General features: G+C 38.6%; 2 protein-coding genes across 3 annotated transcripts in view; one reads left to right on the top strand and one right to left on the bottom strand.

Moving 5' to 3' along the window:
- The window catches only part of Rheb (Ras homolog enriched in brain), a 328,978-nt gene that overhangs the window by 182,486 nt on the left and 119,654 nt on the right, over nucleotides 1–26,838 (top strand). The gene's annotated exons all lie outside the window — the stretch shown is intronic.
- Nucleotides 1–26,838, bottom strand: part of LOC136884481 (uncharacterized) — a 116,781-nt gene that overhangs the window by 76,169 nt on the left and 13,774 nt on the right. For both annotated transcript variants that reach the window (XM_067156680.2, XM_067156679.2), the window contains exons 2-3: nucleotides 13,245–13,352; nucleotides 10,056–10,192 (exon numbers count right to left, since the gene is read on the bottom strand). In XM_067156680.2, coding sequence (XP_067012781.2) covers nucleotides 10,056–10,192; nucleotides 13,245–13,331 — 224 coding nt within the window. In that variant the 5' untranslated portion in view covers nucleotides 13,332–13,352. The remainder of the gene's footprint in view (nucleotides 1–10,055; nucleotides 10,193–13,244; nucleotides 13,353–26,838) is intronic.

The following is a 26,838-nucleotide window of genomic DNA, read 5'->3' as shown; positions in this document are numbered from 1 at the left end:
CTTCGATACTGTAATCAATGTAACGCCATGCTATGTGACTGCGTTTGAAACAGTAAATAAGTTTTTCTTGATCAAGGATTTTATATAAATGATTTTTTTTTGTGCAATTAATTGATTCAATAAAAGTTATTAAGCACATATTTGCTCCTCATTTCATTTCCTTCTGAACCCCATTGTTTGGTTAAGATCGTGACCAAATTATTCCCGCTACGACCCCAAGATTTAAGAGTTCGATATTGCTCTACTGCAGCAGCTGTGGCCGACCAACGATGGAATGGTAAGTCAAGGGTTCAATATATCATTTTATTTGTACAAAAACGCCTGCATTAAATACATTAGTTAAAAAACTTTATATTTTAAATTCAGTTTTACCAAGAAACTTCCATCTCTTTCCCGTGAAAACGTCTTTCAGGCCAGCAACTTCCATCAGCCAAGCTCATCGAAAAATATTGTACTAAATAAGTTATCAGAACTATATTGATATCTAAGAAATTTAAAACCACATCTGAGACTCCAGTTTCACTATTGCTTTAAGGAGAGTACCGGAGTAATTATGCCGATCGGGAAAACAACATTATAATCCAGTCACTTAACACATGGACGACGGGCCCCGAGAAATCTTGGTTTTATTCATGACATTGTTTTCGGTCTTCCTGTGACATCTCTTGACCATATATTGAACTATTTCGAACTTGCACATTGAGTAGAATAAATCGTAGATGTATATCTGCCACTTTTCTTTTATTCATGGCCTCTTTCATTCTTTGATTTAGTTTCGAAACTTTGACTTTCTTTCTGCCGGTTCAGTCAATAACAAGATGGAGCGCCCGCGGAATACGGTGTTAGCTGACGACAATAAGAATTATATGCCGATGATCGTTCAAATGGATATAGTGATAATGAATAAGTGGAAACTCTACACGCCGTAATTTACCTAGTGTGCTTATTTATTCAAGTGACTCTGACGACGACAACGATGTAAACATTACTGATGTGTTGTTGAATTAACACGCATTTGCTTGCTTATCTTAGATATGTTGAAGTACTAATAGGGGCATTGGTTGAGTACTCATACCAACTTTAAAGATAAAATCTTGACTGGTTTAATATTTATGTACATTTATATAATCAAGTGCACCCTAGTATGCTTAGTAGAAAGATGTCCGGTCCAGAGGGTATGTGACAAGCTCAAACATCCGGTCAGCAGTGTGTTAACTGATGACTTAAAAACGTCTACGGTAGCTACCTCTGTTTTCTACCTTGAATAAATCTAACTGGAACAGGTACAATTATTTACAGGAATCGTTATCTGACGACAGTCTCATGTAAATTAGAAGACTTTGTTTTAATAACCTAAAAATGAACAATGTAACTTGTTTATCACTAAATGTATTTGTGCTGTATTACGAACTTACGGCGCGAAATTTAACTTCGAGTTCACCCATGTTTTAGGCCTCGGTACTTTCCATTAATGATTTTTTTGACCGATAAACAGGCGAGAAATGTGGCTTGCATGATAGGCATAATTACTGGTGCAGTTCATACGAACCTACCTGTGGTATTATAGTTAAGAAAGATCGCTGGAAACATGTAAATAAGCATAGGTTGTAACAGGTCCAGTCACAAAATCAAGTAAGCTAATCACAACGAACAAATACAAAATGATACCAAAATACATTAATTCCCAGAAGATGTAATGAAACAGACTTGCACTCACAAAAATAAAGTGTGACATTGCACATATATAGGTTACGTACTGTACACACAACACACACACGAAACACTTAAATTGTTATTTCTTCAGTCACAGAATACATTAGTCACTTTGTAGTGAAAAAGTCTTCAATCGTCAGCTGTTTTTTATTTTGTCGTGCCTTAACACTAACACGGTACAGTGCTCCCTCAATATTTAAAACGTTCTGTAGTTCGCTGCTGTCTATCATACGCAGTCATATAGTCGCGAATTTTGTCGAAGGCGGCTAATGCTTCTGCAAACGTTGGCAGGGGTTCAATTTCATCTTCGTCTTCCCCCTCGCTCGCGATCTCATGCACGGCGCTTGCACTGACTGTGGCAGTAGCATCATCACACAGCTGTTCTATGCTCTTTACACCACAAGTGGCAAGTTCACTATCTACTGTAGCGTACGTCTCGAAGTTAACATCTCTCGGCGCGAGCTTTTCCCAGTCCTCACTGATAAGTTGTTCTTCGCTGTCGGTTTTGGTGTCGTTCGTGCCTCTGCTTTCGCCAAAGCCACATTTATGAAAACAATTTTGAATGGTGGAAGGCGAAACGTGGAACCATGCTGAAACAACACAGTGGATTGCCTGTAGAATACTGAACTTCGTCTTCACTTCTTTCCCGGCATCCAACATACACCAGCTGCTTGCAGTAGTATCCTTTAAAGCACTTTATCACCTTCGCATCCAGAGGCTGAAGGACACTGGTACAGTTCGGGGGATAGAAAATAACTTTCACATTTCGTAAGAAAGAAAGTTCGTGCAGGTGGGCGGCACAGTTATCTACAAACAAAACTATTTTTCTCACTTGAGCACCCATAGAAGCATCCAGTCCATGAAGAAAATCCAAAAAAAATGTCTGTGGTCATCCAAGCTTTACCGTTCGCGTAGTATCGCACTGGTAACTTCTTCACGTTCTTAAAGCATCTCGGTCTCGCTGCTTTGCCTATAACGATAGGGATACGTTTGTCTGCCCGTCACTGTTACAGCACAACAAAACAGTTATGCGGTCCTTCGCATTTTTGCCTCCATGACAAAATTCTCCTTTAAGGGGCAGCATGCGATCTGGTAAACAGTTGAAAAATAGGCCGGTTTCATCCGCGTTATAGATGTTCTTCGGTTCGTATCCTTCAAGCAGCTCTGGGAGACTTTCCCCCCAATCTTCCACAGCCGAACCGTCAACTGCAGCACTCTCGCCGGCGAGCTTTTTACACACCAGCCCGTGACGCTCCTTAAACCGGGAAATTCATCCATTCGAAGCGGAAAAATTTTTGACACCCATTCTTGCAGCGATGCTTCAAGCATTTACGCGCAAAATGTTACCATCCACAGGAATTCTCGACGCCCGAGCTTTCTGATACCAAGAAAAGAGAACTGCTTCCATTTTGGAATATCTCGATTCCTTCCCCGTTCTTCTATTCTTTGCGGAGGATCCACATTTTTTTAACTTGTTCACGTATCTCTTGTTTTTTCCCTATTACTGTATTCAGTGTCGAAGCAGGTAAGCCTAAACATTTCGCGATGTCAACTTTTTCTGTTGGATTTCTTTCAACTTCCTCTATAATCTGAAGTTTTTCTTGCAGGGTTTTCACAGGCTTTACAGGTCGCGTCATTTCAATACTGTACTGTGTAAGCAAACCGAAACTCTACTGAGTAAATTGTTGGTTTTCACCACCTAGTAACACAGCCAACTGAACGAAACATTCAACAGAAAGCTCTTAACAAAGTGCAAGATGGCGGAGGCCTTCATTGTTAGCCTGGTACAGAATGTTCCACAAGTATGATCGCACAAGATATCCGACGAAATTAAAATACGCTAGACTCGCAAATTCGATTCCTGCCGTCCATTTTCGAAATCTTGAAAACCGCTTGATCGAGGATTTAGCATTGATGGGACTGAAATTTCTGGACGGTTGATGCGGGAAATCGTTTCTTCGAGGAACGGATAACGCAGGATTTTTAATACAGGTTTTAAATGGGATGCTCGCGGGACCACGTAATTTGAACGAATATTACGGGAAAACGTAGTTTCGGGGAACGGATAATCGAGGTTTCACTGTATTTTGAAATCTGTCACAAGCCCGCTCCTTTATCTGATTTAGTGAACACACAAACTCTTTATTGCATAATGGTGGTGAAAGCACTAATGAACAAGACACCAAAGAAAAAGGGGAATAGTAAGTGGTGGTGGTGATTATTGTTTTACGACGATGTACAACTGGCCACCATCCTCAAACAATAACTGCAACGATGTTAAAAAAGTAGAAGTGCTACTGAACTAATTAAAGCTGAAATAGAAACTGTTACAAATTTCAACATGACGAGTAAAGAATTCTTCAAATTTTCACCTATTGATACAAAATTTCTGAATAAGTGCATATCAAATAGTAATATACAGGGTTATTCAGCTAAGTCGTTCACCTCAAATATCTTCTGTTCCATTAAAAAGTAGATATTATGTTTTATAATTCTTTAATGGTATTAAGGGACTCAAAACACACTAATTCATGTCCATCACATACATAATTACTGAGAAACTGGTAGCGAGTTTGATTTTTTTAAATGGGACTATACTAAATTTACCCAATATAACAACTAAGAATCATGCGACAAGTTCAGTCAGTGATGTGCTTATTGTGAAAATCTGACGAGTACTTTTGAAGATATTAAAGTGTTTCATATGTGTAGGCATTAGACAGAATAGAATAGAATAGAATAGAACAGAACATATCTATCACCTACAGGATGTCCTAATTACAGATGATTTAAAAATTAAAAAAAATAAAAATCAAATTAAATAAAAAATAAATAATATACATACAAATATGTATGTATATAATATGTATGTATATTTTCATTTATTTTTTTATTTTATACATATATACACAGACATAAATCTTCATATGTTTTCTACAGATTATTTACATAACTTACAAAATTATCACGTTCTATCCTTGAGAAGAACTTCCCGAATTGCAGTGGAATGGCGGTGAAAAATGTCGAGTGACCCTTCCAGCTGATTTATGGTCCTAAGGGCTTGCATGAGGAAGGATTTTTATGTGCAACCGTCCCACATTTGGGCAGGTGGAATGTACATTTCTGCCTTGTTCGTCTGCTTGGAACAAGTGGGATCAACCCCCGTATAGCCGGACAGTCCACTTCACTCTTCAAGCATTTATCTGCTAACGTTGCGTTCGCACATTTTCGGCGCGTTGCCAGCATATTCATTCCAAGAATGTATACAAATTCTTATAAAACCTGCTTGAAGGGAGTGGCATGCCCAGGAATCCAAAACTAATCCACTTCATGAACCTTATCTGTACTCTCTCAAGATAGTGTATGTGGCCTTTCTGATATGGGAGCCACACCTCACAACCATACAAGACAGGGTCTCACCAGGGAACAAAACAGAGTTTTGACACATGCAATGTTACTGAAATCTTTACAATTCCTTTTGACAAACCTCAGGAGTGTGGAAGAATTCTTTATAATACCATCGATGTGTTTCCCAAAGGATAAGCCATTCCTGTTACTAAGAATTCCACCTAGATCCATTAAACACCTCCACACGATTTAAACTTTCTCCACTGATTTTATACCTGTAAAATACAGTTGTTAATTTCCGAGTAAATGACGATACCACACTTGAATTTATTCACTTTAAGGGACCACTTATCACACCATTCGCATATTTGTTTCAGATCCTCTTGTAGATAATCGTCATCACTGTCTTCTTCTATGACTTTGTATAGTTTCAAGTCATCGGCATACAAGAGACATTCACTGCTCTGAAGAACTGTAGTAATACCATATAGGAACAAAAATAGAAGAAGCCCTAACAGTGATCCCTGTGGGATGCCAGATGAAGGTTCATAGGGGTTAGAGATCAAACTCTCGGACTTGACAAAAGATATTCGTTTTGTCAAGTAGCTTTTTAGCCACTTGAAAATACTCCCAGACACTCCATACGCTGACAACTTTCTCAACAAGGCTTCGTGTTGTAAAGAGTCAAAGGCTAGGGGGAAATCAGTATGTATCACATCGACCTGTTTACCTTTCAAGAAGTAAGTATAAATAACCACCTAATCGATACTTCATTAATGCCTCAGGCAAAACTGAATAAAATTATAACTTACAGGACATGTTTCGACCACTTAGTGGTCCTCTTCAGCTGTATAAATAAAGAACTGAAAAGAAAAACATTATGACAATAAGCACAAATAAAAGTTCTTTGGAGACTCCTTTGATAAAAATGGAGGTCATCAGAATAGGTCATCTTGCCTCTCGTTCTTGTTTGGAAAAGATGTTTATCCTGCGCTGTCTAGAGGGTCTGTCTTTGAGCGCGACCTGGTGAAGTAACGATGTGATACAGTTTGACAGTTCATGGAAAGCTCTGGAGAGAAGGGAAGTAGAGTTTTATCGTCATCTAAAATAACATGTGAGGGAGGAGGGAGATTGGGCTGTGCTTCTGCGATGTCGTGTTTGATTATATCTCTTGTTCGTCTAGTCTGTTTCATGTCTGCCCATTCTAAGTATTTGCTAATATTCTCATATAAGATGTTTTTATGCTCGTTGTTTTCGTTGAGATTCTCTTCACCGTTTTCCAATTTATCAAGAACGATGTGGATGTTTTCCAGGTTGTTCATAAGATTACCTTTATTAATCATTGAGATAATTTGAAGGTCCTGTTTTATATTGGTGAATTTGTGGTTGGACTCTTTCATATGGGATCCCATGGCAGAGAATCTTTTGTATCTTTCAGCATTGACGTGTTCTTGATATCTAATTGAGAAGTTCCTTCCAGATTGTCCCACGGAAGTTTTTTTACATTGAGCACAAGTCAGCTTGTAAATACCCAATTCCTGGAATTCGTCATCTTTAAGTTTATTAGCTTTATTATATGCCTTTGCTGGCAGGACGTAGTGTTTACAGTGCACTATGTCTTCTGGTATGGGCTAGAGCAATATTGTTACTTTCATTGATCTGTCACCGCTTTATCCTTGGCTTTGACAAGATGAAAGTGACTGAGGTATGAGTGATCCTAGTAATGCCATTCCTTCTGCAGCCAGTCCCTGCTATGAATGGTGTGAAAATGTTGCTCATAGGGTCAGTTGGTGCATGCATTTCAGTGGGCTTGGCAGACTGATATGTAATAGCAACTTCTGGCTCGGTGAGGAAAGCAACGGGAAACGACTTCACTCCTAATTTCCCTAGTACGCCTCTTCAGTGATGCCTAGGCCATTTATGACAGCTGATGGTTGAGCTGTTGAGGATCCAACCAGCCTTCGGGCTGAGGACTAAACATACACACAGCTTTATTATGACTAAAGAATCTATGTTTCGTGTTGTTGTTTGTAGAGAAGGCTACCTTGGTATTGTGTTTCTTGAATAAGTTGGTGATTTCGTAAATCTTCGGGTTATTAAAGGTGAATTTTACATATCCTTTTTCTGAATGCTGTTTAAGTTTAATTTGTTGTTGGTATTTGCATTTAGTGATGATTTTCTTGATGAATTTCAAACTGAAACCATTATGTAGAGCCTGTTGACGAATGAAAAAGTTCCTTTTTTCTGTCTGTTTCTGTTAGCGGAATTTCAAAGGCTCTGTTGACGAGACTATAATAAGCTGATTTCTTTTGCGAGATGGGATGTAAAGAATCACTTTTAATTGTAGTTGGGGTAAAAGTGGGTTTCCTGTATATTTTAAATTGGTAATGGTTGTCTTTACGAATTATTTGGATATCCAGAAAATTGAGTATGCCTTTCTCTTCTTCAGCTGTAAATTTTATGTTTGGGTCTAAATTATTCAAAGCATTAAGGATACTGTGACTAACATTTATTTCCTTGTTAATTATGGCATAGGTATCATCAACATATCGAAGCCAGAGATCGAGTCCTTTAATGTGACCTACTATCTGAGTGTTCCAAAAAGTCGATCCCATATGAAAGAGTCCAACCACAAATTCACCAATATAAAACAGGACCTTCAAATTATCTGTATGATTAATAAAGGTAATCTTATGAACAACCTGGAAAACATCCACATTGTTCTTGATAAATTGGAAAACGGTGAAGAGAATCTCAACGAAAACAACGAGCATAAAAACATCTTATATGAGAATATTAGCAAATACTTAGAATGGGTAGACATGAAACAGACTAGACGAACAAGAGATATAATCAAACACGACATCGCAGAAGCACAGCCCAATCTCCCTCCTCCCTCAAATGTTATTTTAGATGACGATAAAACTCTACTTCCCTTCTCTCCAGAGCTTTCCATGAACTGTCAAACTGTATCACATCGTTACTTCACCAGGTCGCGCTCAAAGACAGACCCTCTAGACAGCGCAGAATAAACATCTTTTCCAAACAAGAACGCGAGGCAAGATGACCTATTCTGATGACCTCCATTTTTATCAAAGGAGTCTCCAAAGAACTTTTATTTGTGCTTATTGTCATAATGTTTTTCTTTTCAGTTTTTTATTTATACAGCTGAAAGAGGACCACTAAGTGGTCGAAACATGTCCTGTAAGTTTTAATTTTATTCAATTTTGCCTGAGGCATTAATAAAGTATCGATTAGGTGGTTATTTATACTTACTTCTTGATTAAACATCGATACGGTCATGAAATGGACAAACTGTTTACCTTTGTCGGAAACTGAAGATAAATAAACTGCAAGACTGGTAACAGTTGAACTGCCTTTAACAAATCCATGTTGTGATGGGTCTCTGTACTGACTAAAAGTCATACAGGCGATTATATACGACTTTCTCCGCCACCTTTGATAGAATGAGAACAGCACTACTGGTCTATAATTATCGAACTACACCTTATCACCTTTCTTAAAGATAGGGATTACTTAACACTTTTTCCACTCAGCTGGAAAACACCCGCACTTAAATGATTTATTTATAATTTCACAGAGTGGAATTGCCAGTTGGGAAGCACATTCACGGAGGACAATGCCAGGTATCTCGTCAGGCCCACATGATTTGTTGATATCCACCGATGACAGGATCCGTCTCACTTCTACCACAGAAGTTTGAATAGACACTGGATCTATTGAAAATGGGGGAGAAAAAGTTGCATTGCAGGGCTCGGAAGGAGAATGGTACTTCGCAAAAGTTCGTGCGAATGTGTTTAGAATTTTCTCTTTTTCGTGGATTTCAGTTCCGTTTATTAGCATAGTGGGAGGTAGACGGGAAGAATTTATTTTCTTCTTCTTCTTCTACTTCCGAATTTGGCCAACTGTGGACCGCATAGAACTTAAGGCTTGTTGGCCTTTCTTCTCTTCTCTTCCCAGAACCTTTTCATTCTCTCGCTTCGTATTTTTCTCTCCTCCTCAGAGATTATCCGGTTGGGCTTCTTTTTAGGTGGTTTGTCCTCAAAAAAATTCATTTTGTTGATTATGTTTCTAAACTCTTTCCTTTTATTGATCACCTCTAGTGTAATTCCAACTTCTTCTGCATCTCTTTTGACCTCTTCTACCCACTTAGTGGTGGCCTTCAATCCTACAATGTACTTAAAGATCTTTTTGGTCAGTCTGCTTTCATCCATTCCGTCTCTCCCAAAAATCCCTATATTGGCCTGAATTACGACATATTAAACGATCACTTTGTTACTGATCTCTCCTGCCTATATTAACAGGCCTAGCAACAACTGTGAATATCTCTTAACTAAAGTAAACTTGTTTCCTCATCCTGAGGTGGTGCAGCTCTTTTTTAGACAGGCCCCTAGGGGAAGCGAGTTGCATGTACCATTCTTACAGAAAATCAGCCTTCCTGCTATTCGTAAATCTATGGCATAACGGTACCGGGAATCAAGCTCAGGCTCCCGAGAACGGCAGCTAATTGTACTAATAATTATGCTGGCGAACATTCTTAACTACAAAATACAGACATATTTGCAAGACTGATGTGTGCTTGCAATGTGCGGGTTGGACACAAAACTATTCACCTATCTGTGGGACATCAGAGCTGCTTGGGTTGTACGGACGAAACTATTCGCAAATTTGTGCGATGTTATCAGAGCTGCATCAGGCTTGTAGCCTCATCGAAGCGGAATCGTTCTCAGACGAATTACGGTGGGGAGGGTCTTGTATGCAAGATTTATTTTTTTCATTTTCTTTGTCTCAAAAAGCGAAGGGGTGGTGTAATACACAAGTAAACACGGTAGTTACAGAAATTAGCAGTATATTTAAGAATAAAAAACAGCTAGAATACTAGAAAATATTGATTATTTTCTGTTTAAAGTGATTTTTGAAAACTTAATTTTTTAAAAAAATTTTAAAGCCTGGCAAACCTAGGATCAACTTACCCTGGTATATTCTCCTTCACCCCATTCGTAATAACGAAAGACTCGTCGTCCAGGATTTTGGCCACCAAGTCGTCCACCATGGAATTGTTGGCCGATAATGCTGCATCTTGGTTTGGCATATCCCTATCCTGTCCATTCTAAAGACAAACAATACTAATATCAAAACGACTCCTTAATTTTGATGGAAGCATTTCATAATACTGATAATTAAGAACAAATTAACTACAAAAAATATGAACAAGAGTCCAAGACTTAGCAGAAGAAAACCCTTTAAAAGCAAAATGTGTGGGCTTAACATCATACTTTATAACAAGGTCAACCATCCCAAAAAAAAAAAAAGTAATTGCTCTCCTCAAAGAATGAGAGTAAGTGAATGATGATGATGACGATAATAATAATGTAATCAGGAAAACTGTTCACACACGGGATTTGAGGAGGAAGATGAGAAGAAACCAACACAATATACTTGTTCGGGAGAACAGAAATTACAACAATCGATGAAAATTAAAAACTATTGAGCAAGGAGGAAAGCTCAACAAATGTTGATTCCTCATGGTCCTAAGTGACCCATTCGCGCAGAATAATAATAATAATAATAATAGTGGTACAAGGCCTCCAGAGAGGCCTGGTGCAAGTCTTTGGAGTTGATGCCCTTCAGGCAGCTTGTGCATCTGTGAGGACGAGGCCCTACCCAAGATGAATTCTAATGTTGAATATGGCACAAATACCTAGCCTCCAAGCTAGAGTAATTAATTAAGCTTGAAATCCCTGACCTGGCTGGGAATCAAATCCAGTTCCTTTAACTAGGATAATTTTTTTCTTTTCAGATGCTCACACAGTGACAATTTATCCAGAAAAGGGGTCTTTCAACATGCCATAAATCTACTGATGGATCAGTAGAGGAAAGATGAAGGTAAAAACAAAACAAGAACTCTCTGGTCAAGCCCCAGCCAACTTCACTTAGTGAACAAATAATTGAAATACAATCTTAACAAGATGTCTTTCAGGGTCATCTACCATAGCAATCCCCTCCTTTAAACTAATACTGCAATATCTAAACGCCACCAGACTTGCACCTAATCTACCTCTTAAATTTACACTTCAATGAATGAAAGAAAAGAACCTGTAATAAGTAAAACTATAGCACCATACAAGTATCCACTGATCAGGAAGAAAATTTGAGATCAAATTTGAGTGTATTTACCAGGAAACTTACAGAAAACCAAAACATGAATGAAATATTCAAAGAGGCTACAAAGGTCTCAGGAGAAGTGGAAGATAAAAGCTTCCATAATCCATAACCTCATTAATAAGCAGGATATAGAAGTTAGCTATATGCCTCAACAGCCTCAGGAATTAAGCTCATTCATTTCTGGTGCAGACTGAGTGAAAAAAAAACACACACACACAAAAATGAGTGGGAAAAGAGAAGCTTAGGCATGCACTCAAATGAACCCGTTATTAAATTTATGACGAAGCACACGAAGAGAAACTAAACACTGAAGTAAGCTAGGATAATACATACATACAAACAATAACATACTACAGTAGCCTTTTAGGTTAGAATCATGGTTCAGGAAAAACAAATTAACAGTGAACTTAAAAAAGACCCAATACATGGAATTCAAGGCATCTAACTACCATGACAAAACTGCAAAAAAACACAACCTTATATTAAATGCAAATGCAATTGAAAATACAGTGACCACAAAATTTTTAGGTGTTCATATAGATGAAAACTTAAGATGGGACTGTCATATTTAAAAAAAATAGGGAAGTCTCTGAGTTCTGTTTGTTTTGCCCTAAGGATTTTGTCTGATAGTTGTTGTGAAGAATATGTTAGAATAGCATATTTTGGATATTTCCATTCAGTCATCACGTATGCTATTGGTCTCCGGTGCTGCTACAAATCAAATCTTGATGTTATTTTTCGAATACAGAAACGAGCTATCAGAATTATATCAAGACGTAACATGTTAGATCATTGCAGACCATTATTTAAGAGACTAAGGATACTCCCAGTACCAAGCATATACATCATGCAATGCATCTACACGTGAAAAAAAAAAAAAAAAAAAAAAACTATTGATCACTTCAGAAAGAATTTTGACAATCACAATTATCAGATGCGAACAAGAAATAATATTTTTATAGAGCACAAGAGTAAAACCATTGCCTTGAGACATGTAGACTGCTGGAATCAGATTGTATAAGCTTCCAAATAAGATATTAGTCCCGTCAGTTCATTTACCACAGCTTTAAAAAATCTCCTGCTGAGTAGCTGCTTTTATAGTACAGAAGAATACATGATGAAGTACCGGTAATGATGCTATTTCTTATTAACTTGTAAACTTTCTTAATATCTAGTATATAGCCTTAAAAATATGTTAATGTCACATTGATTATCTACATATTATTAACGCCACACCAATAGACTTTTATTTTTATTTTGTCTTGTAAATATTGGTTATTGGTATTATTTATTATTTTTAAAAATTAAGATGTGCTGTCCTAACATTGAGATATTTGGTGTTTCTGTTTTTCTTCTTTTTCAAAATGTTCAATTATTGTGCATATATTATTGTTAGTATTAGGAAATCACTTGACAACTCCTATACTGTTGGCATATTTCAAAATATGTAATTGTACAGTCTATGGAAGCTAAACAAATGAATGAATGAACCATCTTTTGTATCACGACTAGCTATTATGTGCAGGAAACCAGTCAAGATAACAACAAACACTGTATATCTCTCTCCAGTCTTGTGTGTTGAGTGCCCTATGAGATGGTGTAGGCACACATCGGATTCAGAGCGCAGTCAAGTGAACTTCCGACAATGTCAGAACAAGTTTGAACCAAATTCCAACATGTAGCCACGAGGTGTCAGTGTACTTTGAAGTAACCTCTACATCGGACATCAATTTACACTAGTAATGCTTTGGAGCAAAGTTCAAAATACACACGTACGTCAGTACTACAGCGGGCCAGGTCATAAGCTGACATACAAGTGTTCATGTATATTACAGTGTTGTAACTAATCTAATTAGTGTTCAGCATACTCAAAAACATTGAAGACGCATTGTCTGTACTGCTCAAAAGATTAGAGAATACCATTCCATGAATTTCTACTCTAGAATTGGAACAGGCACAACAATAATAAAATATGTGATCTCGTAAGTTTAACTTACCTGAGCAAAATCAGAGAGACTCCCATTGAGCGACCACGTTGGAAACCCACCTGAGACCAAATTTTCTTCCATAATCTTGCTTCGCATATCTTGCCCATCCTGGTCACTCTAAAACAATAAATACAAACTATGAAAATAAAACGACACCAAAATTTATATTTTAAAATGTGAGAAGTGCTTGCAAGAATATTAAACTTGCTAAAGAATTTAGTTTAACAGTTTATCCAGACTCTTTAACTGAACATTATAAACCATCTTCGAAAAACAATGGTACTGATTCAAACCCTCCTACAATGCTAATGAGGTTTCTTATTTATAGCATGCTGCTTTGATAATGCGTGTATGATTCTGGCACCATACAAATTTATGAAGGAAGAACTGTGTGTTTGATAGAAAAATTGTTAGTGTAAACTGCATAATACTGTATTTTATGTCTTATTTTCTTTTTAATTTAATATTTAGTGTTTGATAACATATTTTTGTGTATCATTTGCCACCGAGGTAGACACCTCATTTGCAAATATAAAGCGATTTTGATATGAAGTTGACTGGATCATCCACAGACAGATTAACCAAGAGCTCTCAAACTTATATCACATTCAAGCTCATTTTAAATTCTTTGTCAATTTGCATGAAATATGAAAACTAAGCATTGAAAAGTTTTGTTTAGCTAAGAAGATTTTTTATTTATTAATACAACTTCCCCCATGCGGAGGCTGCCACAAGGACAAAGTATTTCGACTACACAGTATTTTGTCTTCTAAGTTACTGTTGAGTTTGCTAGTGTGCCAGATAGAAAATAACCACCACAAGGCTCAGGAATAAATTTGCAATGAATTTGGGATATGGCATGATGTATGGTTCTTGAAATGTTACACAGCTGATTGCGGAGTATGGTCACTGAACCTTGTATTGCAGTGATAGCGATGTTGTGTCCGATTGATACCGAGAGAATCCCATAGCTGTACAAGAGATTTAGGGATTGTGCCTCAAACTCCGATCATGAGTCCATGAATGGAAATACTGTCTAGGTGATATTTATAGTAGTTTACAGTTGGCTGGTAAACTGACTTCATTTCGGCGTCCACCTCTTCGGCCTGGCCAACGTGCGACTCAAAGCGTATTGCGGGATCTAAGATTAGTCCTTGCTTGCTAGCTGGTTGAAAGGCTATCATATAGTTGTCCTGCATGCTTGGTTGAATAAGAAAGGAAATCTGAAGTCACCATACAGGCCATGAAGAAGTGGAAAGTAAAGGCTTCCACTATCAGTAACTTCGGTAATAAGTGGGATGTCCAGCCACCTATGCCCTCAGGGAATTAACCTGCTACTCATTTTTGGTGTGGGCTGAATGAACCTCAGGGCCTTGTACCATTCCAGCAGTTGAAATCTCGTTTCTAATTTTTTTAAATTCCTGACGGAGAATCAAACCCACAACTTTCCAGGTGACCTGAGCATGCTTTTAGCGCAGGCAGTCCGTAAGAAAGAAAATCTCCTGAAATAAATAGCATAACACTACGAAAATAAGATTAACACCCTTCTCAAGACTCACAAATTTTCAGTAGAAATGACATGGGCTATAGAAATTTCAGACTAATTGAGAAAATTATGATTGGAACAACGAAAAAGTACTGGGCAGATCATCAGAACGACTCAAATGGTTCAAGGTGGTGAAAAAAGTTAAGAATAATAACTAAAACAAAAGAAGAGATGCCAGTATAATTCTCCGCAAAATTAACTGTTTACCCTCTTTGTATCTTTTTAGATATCTCTGGGATATGCAGTAAACAATGTAAAGTTTAATTTTTAGTTTTGCTTGGACAACAGATGATTTTAGAGACTTTGGATTTCATAAGAAATCGTCCGTTGTTAATCTATAGGGATAATTTTGAGTTCAATGAACAGAAGCTGTCTATTATAAGAGGAACCAGCTAAAACCAAATGCATCTAAGACACAATCTTGCAGTTTCCACCTTAAGAACAGACAAGCTTGTCAAACTTTGAAGGTCACAGCTGGGAAGCAATTCAACTGTAACACTGCAATACTCCAAAATATCTAGGAGTTACTCTCGACCATCCTTTAACATTCAAAAAGCACTACTCAAATATCGAGCAAAAAGTGGCTGCTAGAAATAACATTGAGCAGAAGCTGACTGGGACAATTTGGGATGCACATCCTGATAAAGTAAAGACATCTGCTGTGGTGGTTTACTGTTCTACAGCAGAGTATAGATGTCCAGTGTGGTATAAATCCTGCAATGCCAAAACTGTGGATATGGCACTCAATGTGACGTGTGAATTTATCATTGGCTACCTACATCCTACACCTTCAGAAAAGCTCGAAGTGCCAAACTGGTAGAGCACCTCCTGACATTTGTTGCAAAATAGCTGCCAGAAAAGAGAAGAACAAGGCAATTATGTTAGCCAGCCAGCCAACATCTCAGGTCAAGAAGGAGCACTTGAAGTGGCTAGCTTTTTGATACATAGAAGTTTAATCTATTGACTACTTCATTTTAAAAGGTATTTTTTATGTACATGTTCTTTTTAATGTACCGCATTTCAATTCCGACACAATAAAAATATAGACAAATCGATACGGCCTTATTCCAGTATTAGTTGCAGAAGGTATGTAACCCAAGGCCCGGTTTCATCATGTTAAATATATACTAACAAGTAATTAGTTAATACGGAGTTAAAAATTTAACATCTTGTTAGGTTTCTTGCGTTTCATCAAACTTTTCTTGAGAAATGTTAACTAATCGACTGTTAACTCTCCCAATATTGCGAACGGGTGCGAATCAAGGAGGCATTGGTACGAACATGCTGTTTTACAGCGCGCTCCGATGCGCTTTTGTCTGCGAACAGCTGTAAAATATGGCGCGTGAAGTGAAACAGAATCGTAGTTCAAATTTTTCCTCCTTCGAAAAAGACTTGTTAATTGAATTAGTTAGTAAATATATATATAAGTTATTGAGTGCAAGCGCACAGATGGCTTAACGATAAAAGAAAAGGACGAGGTGTGGGAGAAAGTTCGCGAGGGTTTCAATGGAGTTAACAGATACTTTTTTTTTTTTAGCGGGTATCCACTGTCACCTAACGAAATCACTTCGTTAATTGTTCCACTTCAAACTGTGCTCCGATAGGGGAGTTATTAAATACTGTATTGTCGTGTGCAGAACCAGACCACCTAGCAAGTATATCCCTGATTTGTAGGTTAGGCTCACTAATCACCTGAACATTAACAGAGAGATATCCCTTCCGATTACGATATATTTCGACCCAATTGCCTCCAGGTGATTGGATTCTTACATGTGTGTAATCTATTGCACCTAGAACAAACACTAGGAAAACGGCTTATTTAATAGAAGTCGCGGATAATTTGCTGGCGCTCTTCTGCTGAAGGGAATGTAATGTTATATGCCTCCTCCTCATGGATGCTATTGCTGCAGACACTCGACAAGCAACTCTACTAACAGTGGCTTTAGAAATTCCAGCATTGTCTCCGACCATTATGTGAAAAGAACCAGTAGCAAAAAATCGTAACATTATCAGTACCTGCAACATTGGATATTCGTAGGATATTCCAACCTCACTCGAATTTCGTCAACAACCTTAACGACTATTTTCGATAACCTGTATCTATGAAGAAATTCCGCATCCGTCAAATTTTCAAAGTCATTACGTCGCTGAACTCTTCTTCGATCAGGATTGTTTTGCAAAATATCTAAATAGAGCAATTCCGCATCGAAAGCGAGTTTCACAGCAGCCATTTTGGAACAGGTTGCTAAATGCTAATGTTAGCCATTTAACATTCGAAATGGCTGATGTTAACTTTAATACGCAGTTTAACAATTGGTAATGTTAACAGTTGTTGATGAAACGCAAATTTTCTTAAATCATATGTTAAAATGATTTAACACCTTGTTAATTACTAACGTGTTGATGAAACCGGGCCTTATGGTGCTTTGCAAAGGAGAGAGGTAAAAATTCGAATATTTTCTTTGCCAACTTTTGTTTTTTTTAAAGTACAGGTATTTTGGCCAAGAAAACAAAGAATATGCCTATTATTTCGACATTATCTGAGGTCTGATATGGCCCATATACCAATGGGCAGACTGGGGAAGTTGACCCAGGGCAGGATTAGTGCCAGGAAGGCCTATGAAACTGCAAATTTTATTACCAAGCTCGATAGCTGCAATCGCTTAAGTGCGGCCAGTATCCAGTATTCGAGAGATAGTAGGTTCGAACCCCACTGTCGGCAGCCCTGAAAATGGTTTTCCATGGTTTCCCATTTTCACACCAGGCAAATGCTGAGACTGTACCTTAATTAAGGCCACGGCCGCTTCCTTCCCACTCCTACCCCTTTTTTGTCCCATTGTCGCCGTAAGACCTATCTGTGTCGGTGCAACGTAAAACAACTAGCAAAAAAAAAATGTTTATTATAAGAGAGGAGGAAACATCTTAAAATTCAGCATAACTTTCTTGACATTGTATTACCAGTACAAAATTCCTTCCAACAAACTATCATCAAATGCTGTTCTCAAGATGGAAAAATGACATCAGAAATACCTTTAAAAATTTAAACTTGTAGATTATTTCTTATATATTATGGGACATAGCTAACTATAAATAAGTGATTTATTTTATTATAAAATACCGAGTGTTACCAATTTAACACTTAACTTGACTTTGTGTTTGCAGCCACCAACAGTCAGCCAAGTCAAACCTACGAATTGTTGATATGTTGGTGCATGTGTAGAGATAAAAGCTGTGACCGGACTGTATCATTTGGCTATCGTACATTTACATGGCAGCAATATTGTCAACGGATGCTTCAAACATCCTAATTAATTATAGGAGAAATGTGCAGAACGTGCATGGGAAAAAAAAAAATAATAAGTAGCTGAAAGATGCTATTACCAGTCTCATAGTTGTATTTGCCGCATGATTGTAAGCTGGTCAGTTGGCGTACGATTTAGTGACTAGTGACAGCAAATGCTGCAGAATGAGTAGTCATAGAGTTAAATCAAATGGTGCCAAGTACAAAAGCCTATCTAAAGAGAGTGCTGTTCAGAAAAATTAATGAATCAACCAAATTCCAAAACTAGAATTATTTTTTCAAGAAATCAGAGCCAAGAACTTTGTCCCAGTAATCTGGTACTTCCAAGTCCATTGCTTCTGACTTGAGCAACAATATTTTCAATCTAAGAGATTCAATGAAGGACGTGTACAATACTTTGCCAATTAACAGCAACATTTTATTTCCTCTCGAAACCATGAGTGAATTACAGTTCATCACGTGAGGAGGCAAAATAATGACTGCCCCAGGCAACAGAATGTTGAAATATACCCCTGGGTCTAGTAGATGTAGTAGCCCTGCTTGAGAAAGCCTTGGAAGGGATCATAGAGAAATGACAGCAAAGCTGAAAGTTGGCATGATTGTGTAAGAAAAAAGAGAAAGAAGAATAAAAATAAAGAAACTGAAAACCAAGAAGGATCACGGCAACGACAAGATAGGATAGGGATAGGAGTGGGAAGGACGCGACCTTGGCCTTTTAAGGTCCAGTACTAGTATCTGCTAGGTGTGAAAATGAGGAACCACTGAAAATATTCAAGAAGGGGATGAAAAGTTCTGCAGTAACTACAGAGGAATCACAATTATGTCTCATGTTGCCAAAATCATGAAAAGGATTACAGAAAGACAGAAATAACAAATTCCCAAATTCAACACGAACAATTCGGATTTAGATGCAGAAAAATCAACAATGGATTAAATCTTTATAATGAGACAGAATATGGAAAAGAATTTACTATTTGTACTGGTTACTGACAAGATTATGGAGAAGTATGCTCTTTGCTGATGTTAATGTGATCTAGGGATAAGAGGAGTATGAGGTACAGGAGCAGATGGACATTGTAAGTGGAAAAATTGAACAACGGTGAATGAAAATCAACGAGGGAAGGAAGAGAAAGAATAACAATTGGAAGCAAGGATCTAGAAGTAGTAGATTCAAGTGCTTAGGAGTAAACTAAGGATAAATATACTAGATTGGATGTGAAATCAGAAGAATATAAATGGGACATGTTTTCTACCACAGTGTTAAGGAACCTGTTGTGGAATAAAGATATACCAACACAAACAAAGAAATTAACAGACTTATTTCATCCTTAAAACAACATACAAACTTGGCCTTTGACTGAGATGAAAACTATATCCAGGTACTTAAAATGAAATTTCTAAGGAGCATGGTTCAGAAGACAAGAAGGGAGTAGAGTTAAAAATGAGGACTTGAGGAAAGTGCAAGTGAAGAGGTTAGATGTTAGGATAAAGAAGAAGTATAGGTTGAAATCGTTTGGACACACCAAATGAATGAGCAATGAAAGGATGACAACGGCTGGAGGGGAAGAGAGTTTGAAAAAGAACAGAAGAACCTTAGAAAACTCGACATGGACGGAATCGCAACAGTGAATGAGGAGTGGTTGAACAACCAAGAAAAATTGGAGAGGAACCCTGTTAGCCCCTACCTGGAATGAACTGGACAAGGAGAATTCTTTCTTATAGGCCGACTAAGAATCACGATATTCAACTATTGCATTTGGGGTAGGTTTTGATGTTTTCCCAATAATTGTCTATCCTCTGGCTGTGTTGTTCCTTCCTCTCCTATGTCTAGAGGGTACCTGTCTTCATTCTTCGTGGTTTGTCCTAGAACCTCATTGGTTGAAGAATTCTCTTGAGAGATGTCCAGTTCCTCCCAGTTCTATCAACCACTGTGACTTGGTCTTTCTCTTCTGCCAGTAAACGAGAAGTTGGTTGGTCAACCTGGCATGATGTATCCTGTAGACGTGTCCATAAAATGCTAGGTATCTCTTCCTGGCCACGCCGAGTGATTCTTTTACAGTATTTGTATAGCTCTTGGTTGAGTCGCCTTTTGTATTCGTTCCCTTTCTTGACTGGACCTTGTATCTTCAATATTTTTCTCTGCTGGATTTTGAGCCTATCCGTGAGTCCCTTTCTGTTGAATATATATTAGACATTCTGAAGCATATAAAGATGACTGGTACTGCTTCATTTTAGTGTTATGGGAGAGAGACTTTTTATTGTAGGTGTTCTTGGTATGCCAGTTCTAGCTTATTAACTCAAGTTGATAAAGCTACTCCTTCAGAGTTGGGTTCCAGCCATTTTCTCAGTTACTTAACCTGTTTGTCTTCTTGATTGTTCCTAGCTCCAGATGCAGTGTACAAGGAGATTCATTGAGTTCGCGATGTATTATGTTCTCTCAAGTGACACGTGTAGCATTTTGAGGTCTTGATTTGACCACACAAACTTACCGTCCACAAGGGATCCAATCAACAGATGTGGCAGCCATTTGTAGAGACCGTGTGGAAACAAAGTTGAATGTTATGTACTGTAAACTGCGCAACACCTAATGGAACGTCAGAAAAAATCTGGATTGAAAGTAATCAAACAAAGAATTTGAAAACAAAAGTAGATTGTTATAATGTCTACCAAGCTGGAAAGTTCAATAAAATCTGAGTTATAATTTTATCCTAGTTTGACAAGACCTAAACATGTGTGCATCTCCCTGTTAACATTTCTAAAATTAAATTGCAGTCTCCTACTCACACTTTACAAGCTGGTATATAGATGACTAAAACCTATCAGCCTACATCAATCAGAAACAAACACAGCTCACAATTTGCAGATTCACTAGTGTTTATTGTTTCTGCTAGAAGGGCAATGTCATCTGCAAAATCTAAATCCTTAAGACAAGACTGATCCCATTTGACGCCCATCATGTGATCACTCATTACTTTCCACATGCCAAATCTCGGGCGAGTAGGATAAGAATACTTATAAAATGTATCCTTGCCTGACGTATGTCCATGTATGGGGGAGGGGGGGAGAGGCAGTGGTGGTAGCATTATTCTTTATGCACCAACTCAAATCGAAGCATAGGTACAAATCCAATTGAGACGCAGGTGATGGAAATACTGATGAAGTAATCAGGAATTGCATATAGACATAAGTTGTTCCACAGTAATTCATCATGTATGCCATTAATTCACCATATAGCCCATGCCATTAAATATATTTTTGAAGTAAAGTGGAACTGGATGGTAGAACACTATACTTTAATTATATACATACATTATCATTATAGACTGTTATGCCTTTCAGCGTTCAGTCTGCAAGCCTCTGAGAATTTACTAAATGTCGCCACAATCCTCGATTTGCAACTAGTGTTGTGGCTTCATTTTTTTTTGCTAGGGGCTTTACGTCGCACTGACACAGATAGGTCTTATAGCGACGATGGGAGAGGAAAGGCCTAGGAGTTGGAAGGAAGCGGCCGTGGCCTTAATTAAGGTACAGCCCCAGCATTTGCCTGGTGTGAAGATGGGAAACCACGGAAAAACATCTTCAGGGCTGCCGACAGTGGGATTCGAACCTACTATCCCCTGGATGTAAGCTCACAGCCGTGCGCCTCTACGCGCATGGCCAACTCGCCCGGTGTGGCTTCATTTAGTTCTATAGCTCTTATCTTTAAATCGTTAGAAACCGAGTCTAACCATCGTCGTCTTGGTCTCCCTCTACTTCGCTTACCCTCCATAACAGAGTCCATTATTCTTCTAGGTAACCTATCCTCCTCCATTCGCCTCACATGACCCCACCACCGAAGCCGGTTTATGCGTACAGCTTCATCCATCGAGTTCATTCCTAAATTAGCCTTTATCTCCTCATTCCGAGTACCCTCCTGGCATTGTTCCCACCTGTTTGTACCAACAATCATTCTTGCTACTTTCATGTCTGTTACTTCTAACTTATGAATAAGATATCCTCAGTCCACCCAGCTTTCGCTCCCGTAAAGCAAAGTTGGTCTGAAAACAGAGCGATGTAAAGATGGTTTCGTCTGGGTGCCAACTTCCTTCTTACAGAATACTGCTGATTGCAACTGCGAGCTCACTGCATTAGCTTTACTACACCTTGATTCAATCTCACTTACTATATTACCATCCTGGGAGAACACACAACCTAAATACTTGAAATTATCGACCTATTCTAGCTTTGTATCACCAATCTGACATTCAATTCTATTGAATTTCTTACCTACTGACATCAATTTAGTCTTCGAGAGGCTAATTTTCATACCATACTCATTGCACCTATTTTCAAGTTCCAAGATATTAGATTGCAGGCTTTCGGCACAGTCTGCCATTAAGACCAAGTCGTCAGCATAGGCCAAACTGCTTACTACATTTCCACCTAACTGAATCCCTCCCTGCCATTTTATACCTTTCAGCAGATGATCCATGTAAACTACGAACAGCAAAGGTGAAAGATTACAGCCTTGTCTAACTCCTGTAAGTACCCTGAACCAAGAACTCATTCTACCATCAATTCTCACTGAAGCCCAATTGTCAACATAAATGCCTTTGATTGATTTTAATAATCTATCTTTAATTCCATAGTCCCCCGGTATAGTGAACATCTTTTCCCTCGGTACCCTGTCATATGCTTTCTCTAAATCTACGAAACAAACACAACTTCCTATTCCTCTCGTAGCATTTTTCAATTACCTGGCGCATACTGAAAATCTGATCCTGACAGCCTCTCTGTGGTCTGAAACCACACTGGTTTTCATCCAACTTCCTCTCAACGACTGATCGCACCCTCCCTTCCAAGATGCCAGTGAATACTTTGCCTGGTATACTAATCAATGAGATACCTCGATAGTTGTTGCAATCCTTCCTGTTCCCTTGCTTATAGATAGGTGCAATTACTGCTTTTGTCCAATCTGAAGGTACCTTACCAACACTCCACACTAATTTTACTACTCTATGAAGCCATTTCATCCCTACATTCCTAACAGATTTCCTGAATTCAACGTCCGTTAAGATATAGTCTATTATGGATCTGGTGCCCCTAGCCTCCCATGTGTAGCGGTGAATAGCCTTATGCTTGAAGAATGTATTCGTAACAGCTAAACCCATACTAGCACAGAAGTCCAGCAAACGCTTCCCATTCCCATTAGCTTCCATATCTTCCCTACATTTACCAATCACCCTTTCGTATCCTTCAGTTCTATTCCCAACTCTCGCATTGAAATCGCCCATTAGCACTATTCTATCCTTGCTGTTCACCCTGACCACGATGTCACTCAATGCTTCATAAAACTTGTCAACTTCATCCTCATCTGCACCCTCACAGGGTGAATACACGGACACAATTCTTGTCCTAATTCCTCCCACTGACAAATCTACCCACATCATTCGCTCATTTACATGCCTAACAGAAACTATGTTGCGTGCAATGGTATTCCTGATAAAGAGCCCTACCCTAGACTCTGCCCATCCCTTTCTAATACCCGTCAAGTACACTTTATAATCTCCTATATCTTCCTCATTATCTCCCCTTACCCGAATATCACTTACTCCTAGCACATCTTTGCTGACTCAGCCAGTTCTACCTTCTTTCTTCCATAAGCCCCATTAATACTGATAGCTCCCCATCGAATTCCATTTCGTTCGCCAAGTTGTTTCTAAGGAGTCCCTCGCCTGTCAAATGGGAGTGGGACTCCATTACTCCCATAGGTCCGAGGCTTGCTTAAAGTGTTCTGAGCTCGGTTAATTCATGAAGCAGGATGCTGCCCTACTTGCACGTAGTCCAAGTGAGGATCTCTCCTCTAACGGGTTATGGACCACCGGTGAATTGTATAGTCCTAGCCGCCTGAGCACAAGGAGGGCCACGACTCAGAATATGTCCGAGATGCACACTCCCATTCCATAGCAACTGGTATCCCGACTCTCAGGACTACTTACTAGGCCACTCAGCCACTGCCCATGGTTCACGAACTAGGACGTGACTACAGTAACCCACAAACATGAACATAAATTTTACAAAATAAAAATTTGCTCCAAGCATTATCTCCTACAGCAAAAGCCGACTTCTGGTAGGTGGTGGTCTGCTGCAGGTTATATTCGTTTAATGAGAACCAAACACAAGACCAGCTAGTACGAACACTCCTCTGGGATCCCAAAGTACCAATAAAATCAAAGCCGATGTTCAATCAGCACTTCATACCAATTTTAACCTGTGGTATCGAAACCTGCATCCTCACTAAGGACTTATCGAAGTTTCAGGCATCCGAGATGAATTTCCAGAGGTCCGCAATTCAAAGAACAAAACTGGACAAGTTAAGGAATGACGTGGTTAAAAAGGAAGCTGGGATTGGGACAACATTGTTAGATCGGGTCAGCATGTCCAGATTGAGGTGGTTTGGGCATGTAATGAGGATGGAGCCAACAAGAACAGCTTATGTTAACTTTGAGACATGTAGCAGGAAAATGGATGGTAGGAAAATCAAGAACTGACTGGACAGATATCCTAAAGATGGATATTGCAGATCGGGGAAGGACACTGGAGGACATCATTAAAAACAGAATGTATCTCAATAAGTGGAAGAGGCTTGCCAACAGTACTCGGGAAACTGGAACTGTTCAATGATGATAATGCCTGGCTCCAAAGAAATGTTACTGGTTCCTATAATTTTTCACATTTGTTGAACCCTGCTTGCAATATCTGTGCTGTTGGGGAAAGTAGTAGCAGCATCATCAGAGTGCAAATTCCCCCTATATATGAACAGAATGTTATACATTCATCTCCATTATAGAATGTATTTTTATATTTATTCTAAGTACTGTCCCAATGGCTATTAGCTTGAGGGAGACAAGAGCGAGAATAAGGGAAAAAGAGACAGCGTATAAACAAGTAAAAAGCTAGTTGCCAGTGCAGATGGGCCAGCGCTGGTAAGCGGCAACAAGCGAGAGGAAATATTACCTCGCTTTCAAACATAGCCGAACACAAAGGAAGTGTTTCCAAGCTTGTTGGGACTTGCAGTCTGAGCCAACCAGCGAACAAGAATGTTTGAAGCATTTATTTACCAGCTTCCAACGCGCTGGCAGTTGCCTGGCGATGTGCTCGTTTATCTAACTTTTTAACACTTCGTTGGTGGTTTCCTTTAATTCTGGGATATGAGCACGATTGACAGTGAGCAATGATAGCTCTTGTATGTGAAAGATGGGCTATGTTGGATAAGAGAGGGAAAGAAATTGCAAATAGGAACTACTTTATGTCGAAAAATCTTGAAATGAAAATTGAAGATAAGTGCTTCAAATGCAGTATTACGGTATTTGGTTAATTATTGACCACCGGTCATCAATCTTTATTTCATTACAACACAGAAGTATGTAAAGGACGTTTCCCGTGCTTGTATGCTCGTTATTTCAGCAGCCTTCAATGTAGAATGGCATGTTATTGTGAATAGAATACGGGAGAAATTACTGTGGCATTGTAAATTCATACTGTGATTAATGATTCCAGACATGTGGGAAGAGCATTCTGTCGTAGCGTTGAGAAATATATGCAATTGCGTAAGTGAAATCCAACGCATATCTTAAGTTTGTTTCTGCATGTGTTTACAGTTTGGACATTTGAGGATATTTCGATGTTAAGAACATATTTCTAGACCTCGGTGCAACATAACACTCAGTAGACCATAGTCGCACAGGGTGTTTGTGACACCAATTAAACTAAAAGCTCATCTGAAACCAAAGTGAATAATGGTATGTTTCTACTGTGTTCAGTCTCAATCTCTCTTCCCCTATACTTTTCAGGAAGTAATTAAATGTGACCAACTCAATTTGCATGAAGCTAAAGAACTTTTTAGGGTTCATTTTCATTTGTGGGAAAAGGTTATGGTAGGCCTACTCTCCAAATTCCTGTCGTTCACAAATAATTTCATGAGCTCCTACTCTCCTTCTCTATGAAATTTTAAAATCAATGTTGTCTAGTAGGAACAGTTCATTCTCACTCGAAGTAGATATCTTTTGTCCATGTAAACTTGTGCTGGTCTTCAGCATTCTACATATCCACCATCAGGAAACAAGCACTGACTGGCACAAGCAAGAAGCATGCTGGTTTTTCAGCATTCTACATTGCCTACCCATACCCTGGTAGAATGAAAGAGCAAGATCCTCAATAAAGGAAAGGAACACAGCACAAAAATAACGAGATAGAAATCCAAGCAAGAACAGGCTAGGGATGATGGGAAGATCAGAGACCTCAAACAAGTTTAGTGGGACAAGAAACAAGAGTTAAAAGAGTAGTAGAAGTGAAGATAAAGTGCTGGGAGAACTTCACTGAAAAACTGGAGGAAGACAGCAGAGGCTATATGAAATTATTGTTCAGAGTGATCAAAAACAAAAGGAATGCAGTTGAAACCATCAAAAACACAAGAAATGCAGTTGGAGCCGTCAAAGCAATTGAGGATCCCAATGGAAACCTGGCCAGGAAAGAAGAGGACATCAAAGAGATTCTGAGGAATCATTTTGATCACCAACTGAACATGACGGAAGCATATTAGAGTAAAGAACCAGCTATTGAGCACACAGAAGAACTTCCCATTACATGGGCAGAAACAGAAGCAGCCTTTAAAAGATACCATAGGGGAAATCTCCACAAATCGATGATGTAAACATGGACATGATTAAAGCAGTAGGAGTCCAGGGTTTACAGTGGCTACACAGAATGTTCAATGC

The sequence above is a fragment of the Anabrus simplex genome, chromosome 12, assembly GCF_040414725.1.
Source record: "Anabrus simplex isolate iqAnaSimp1 chromosome 12, ASM4041472v1, whole genome shotgun sequence".
In the NCBI taxonomy this organism is placed as follows: Eukaryota; Metazoa; Arthropoda; class Insecta; order Orthoptera; family Tettigoniidae; genus Anabrus; species Anabrus simplex.
The sequence above is the reverse complement of the archived record's forward strand: the minus strand, read 5'-3'. Positions and strand labels throughout refer to the sequence as shown.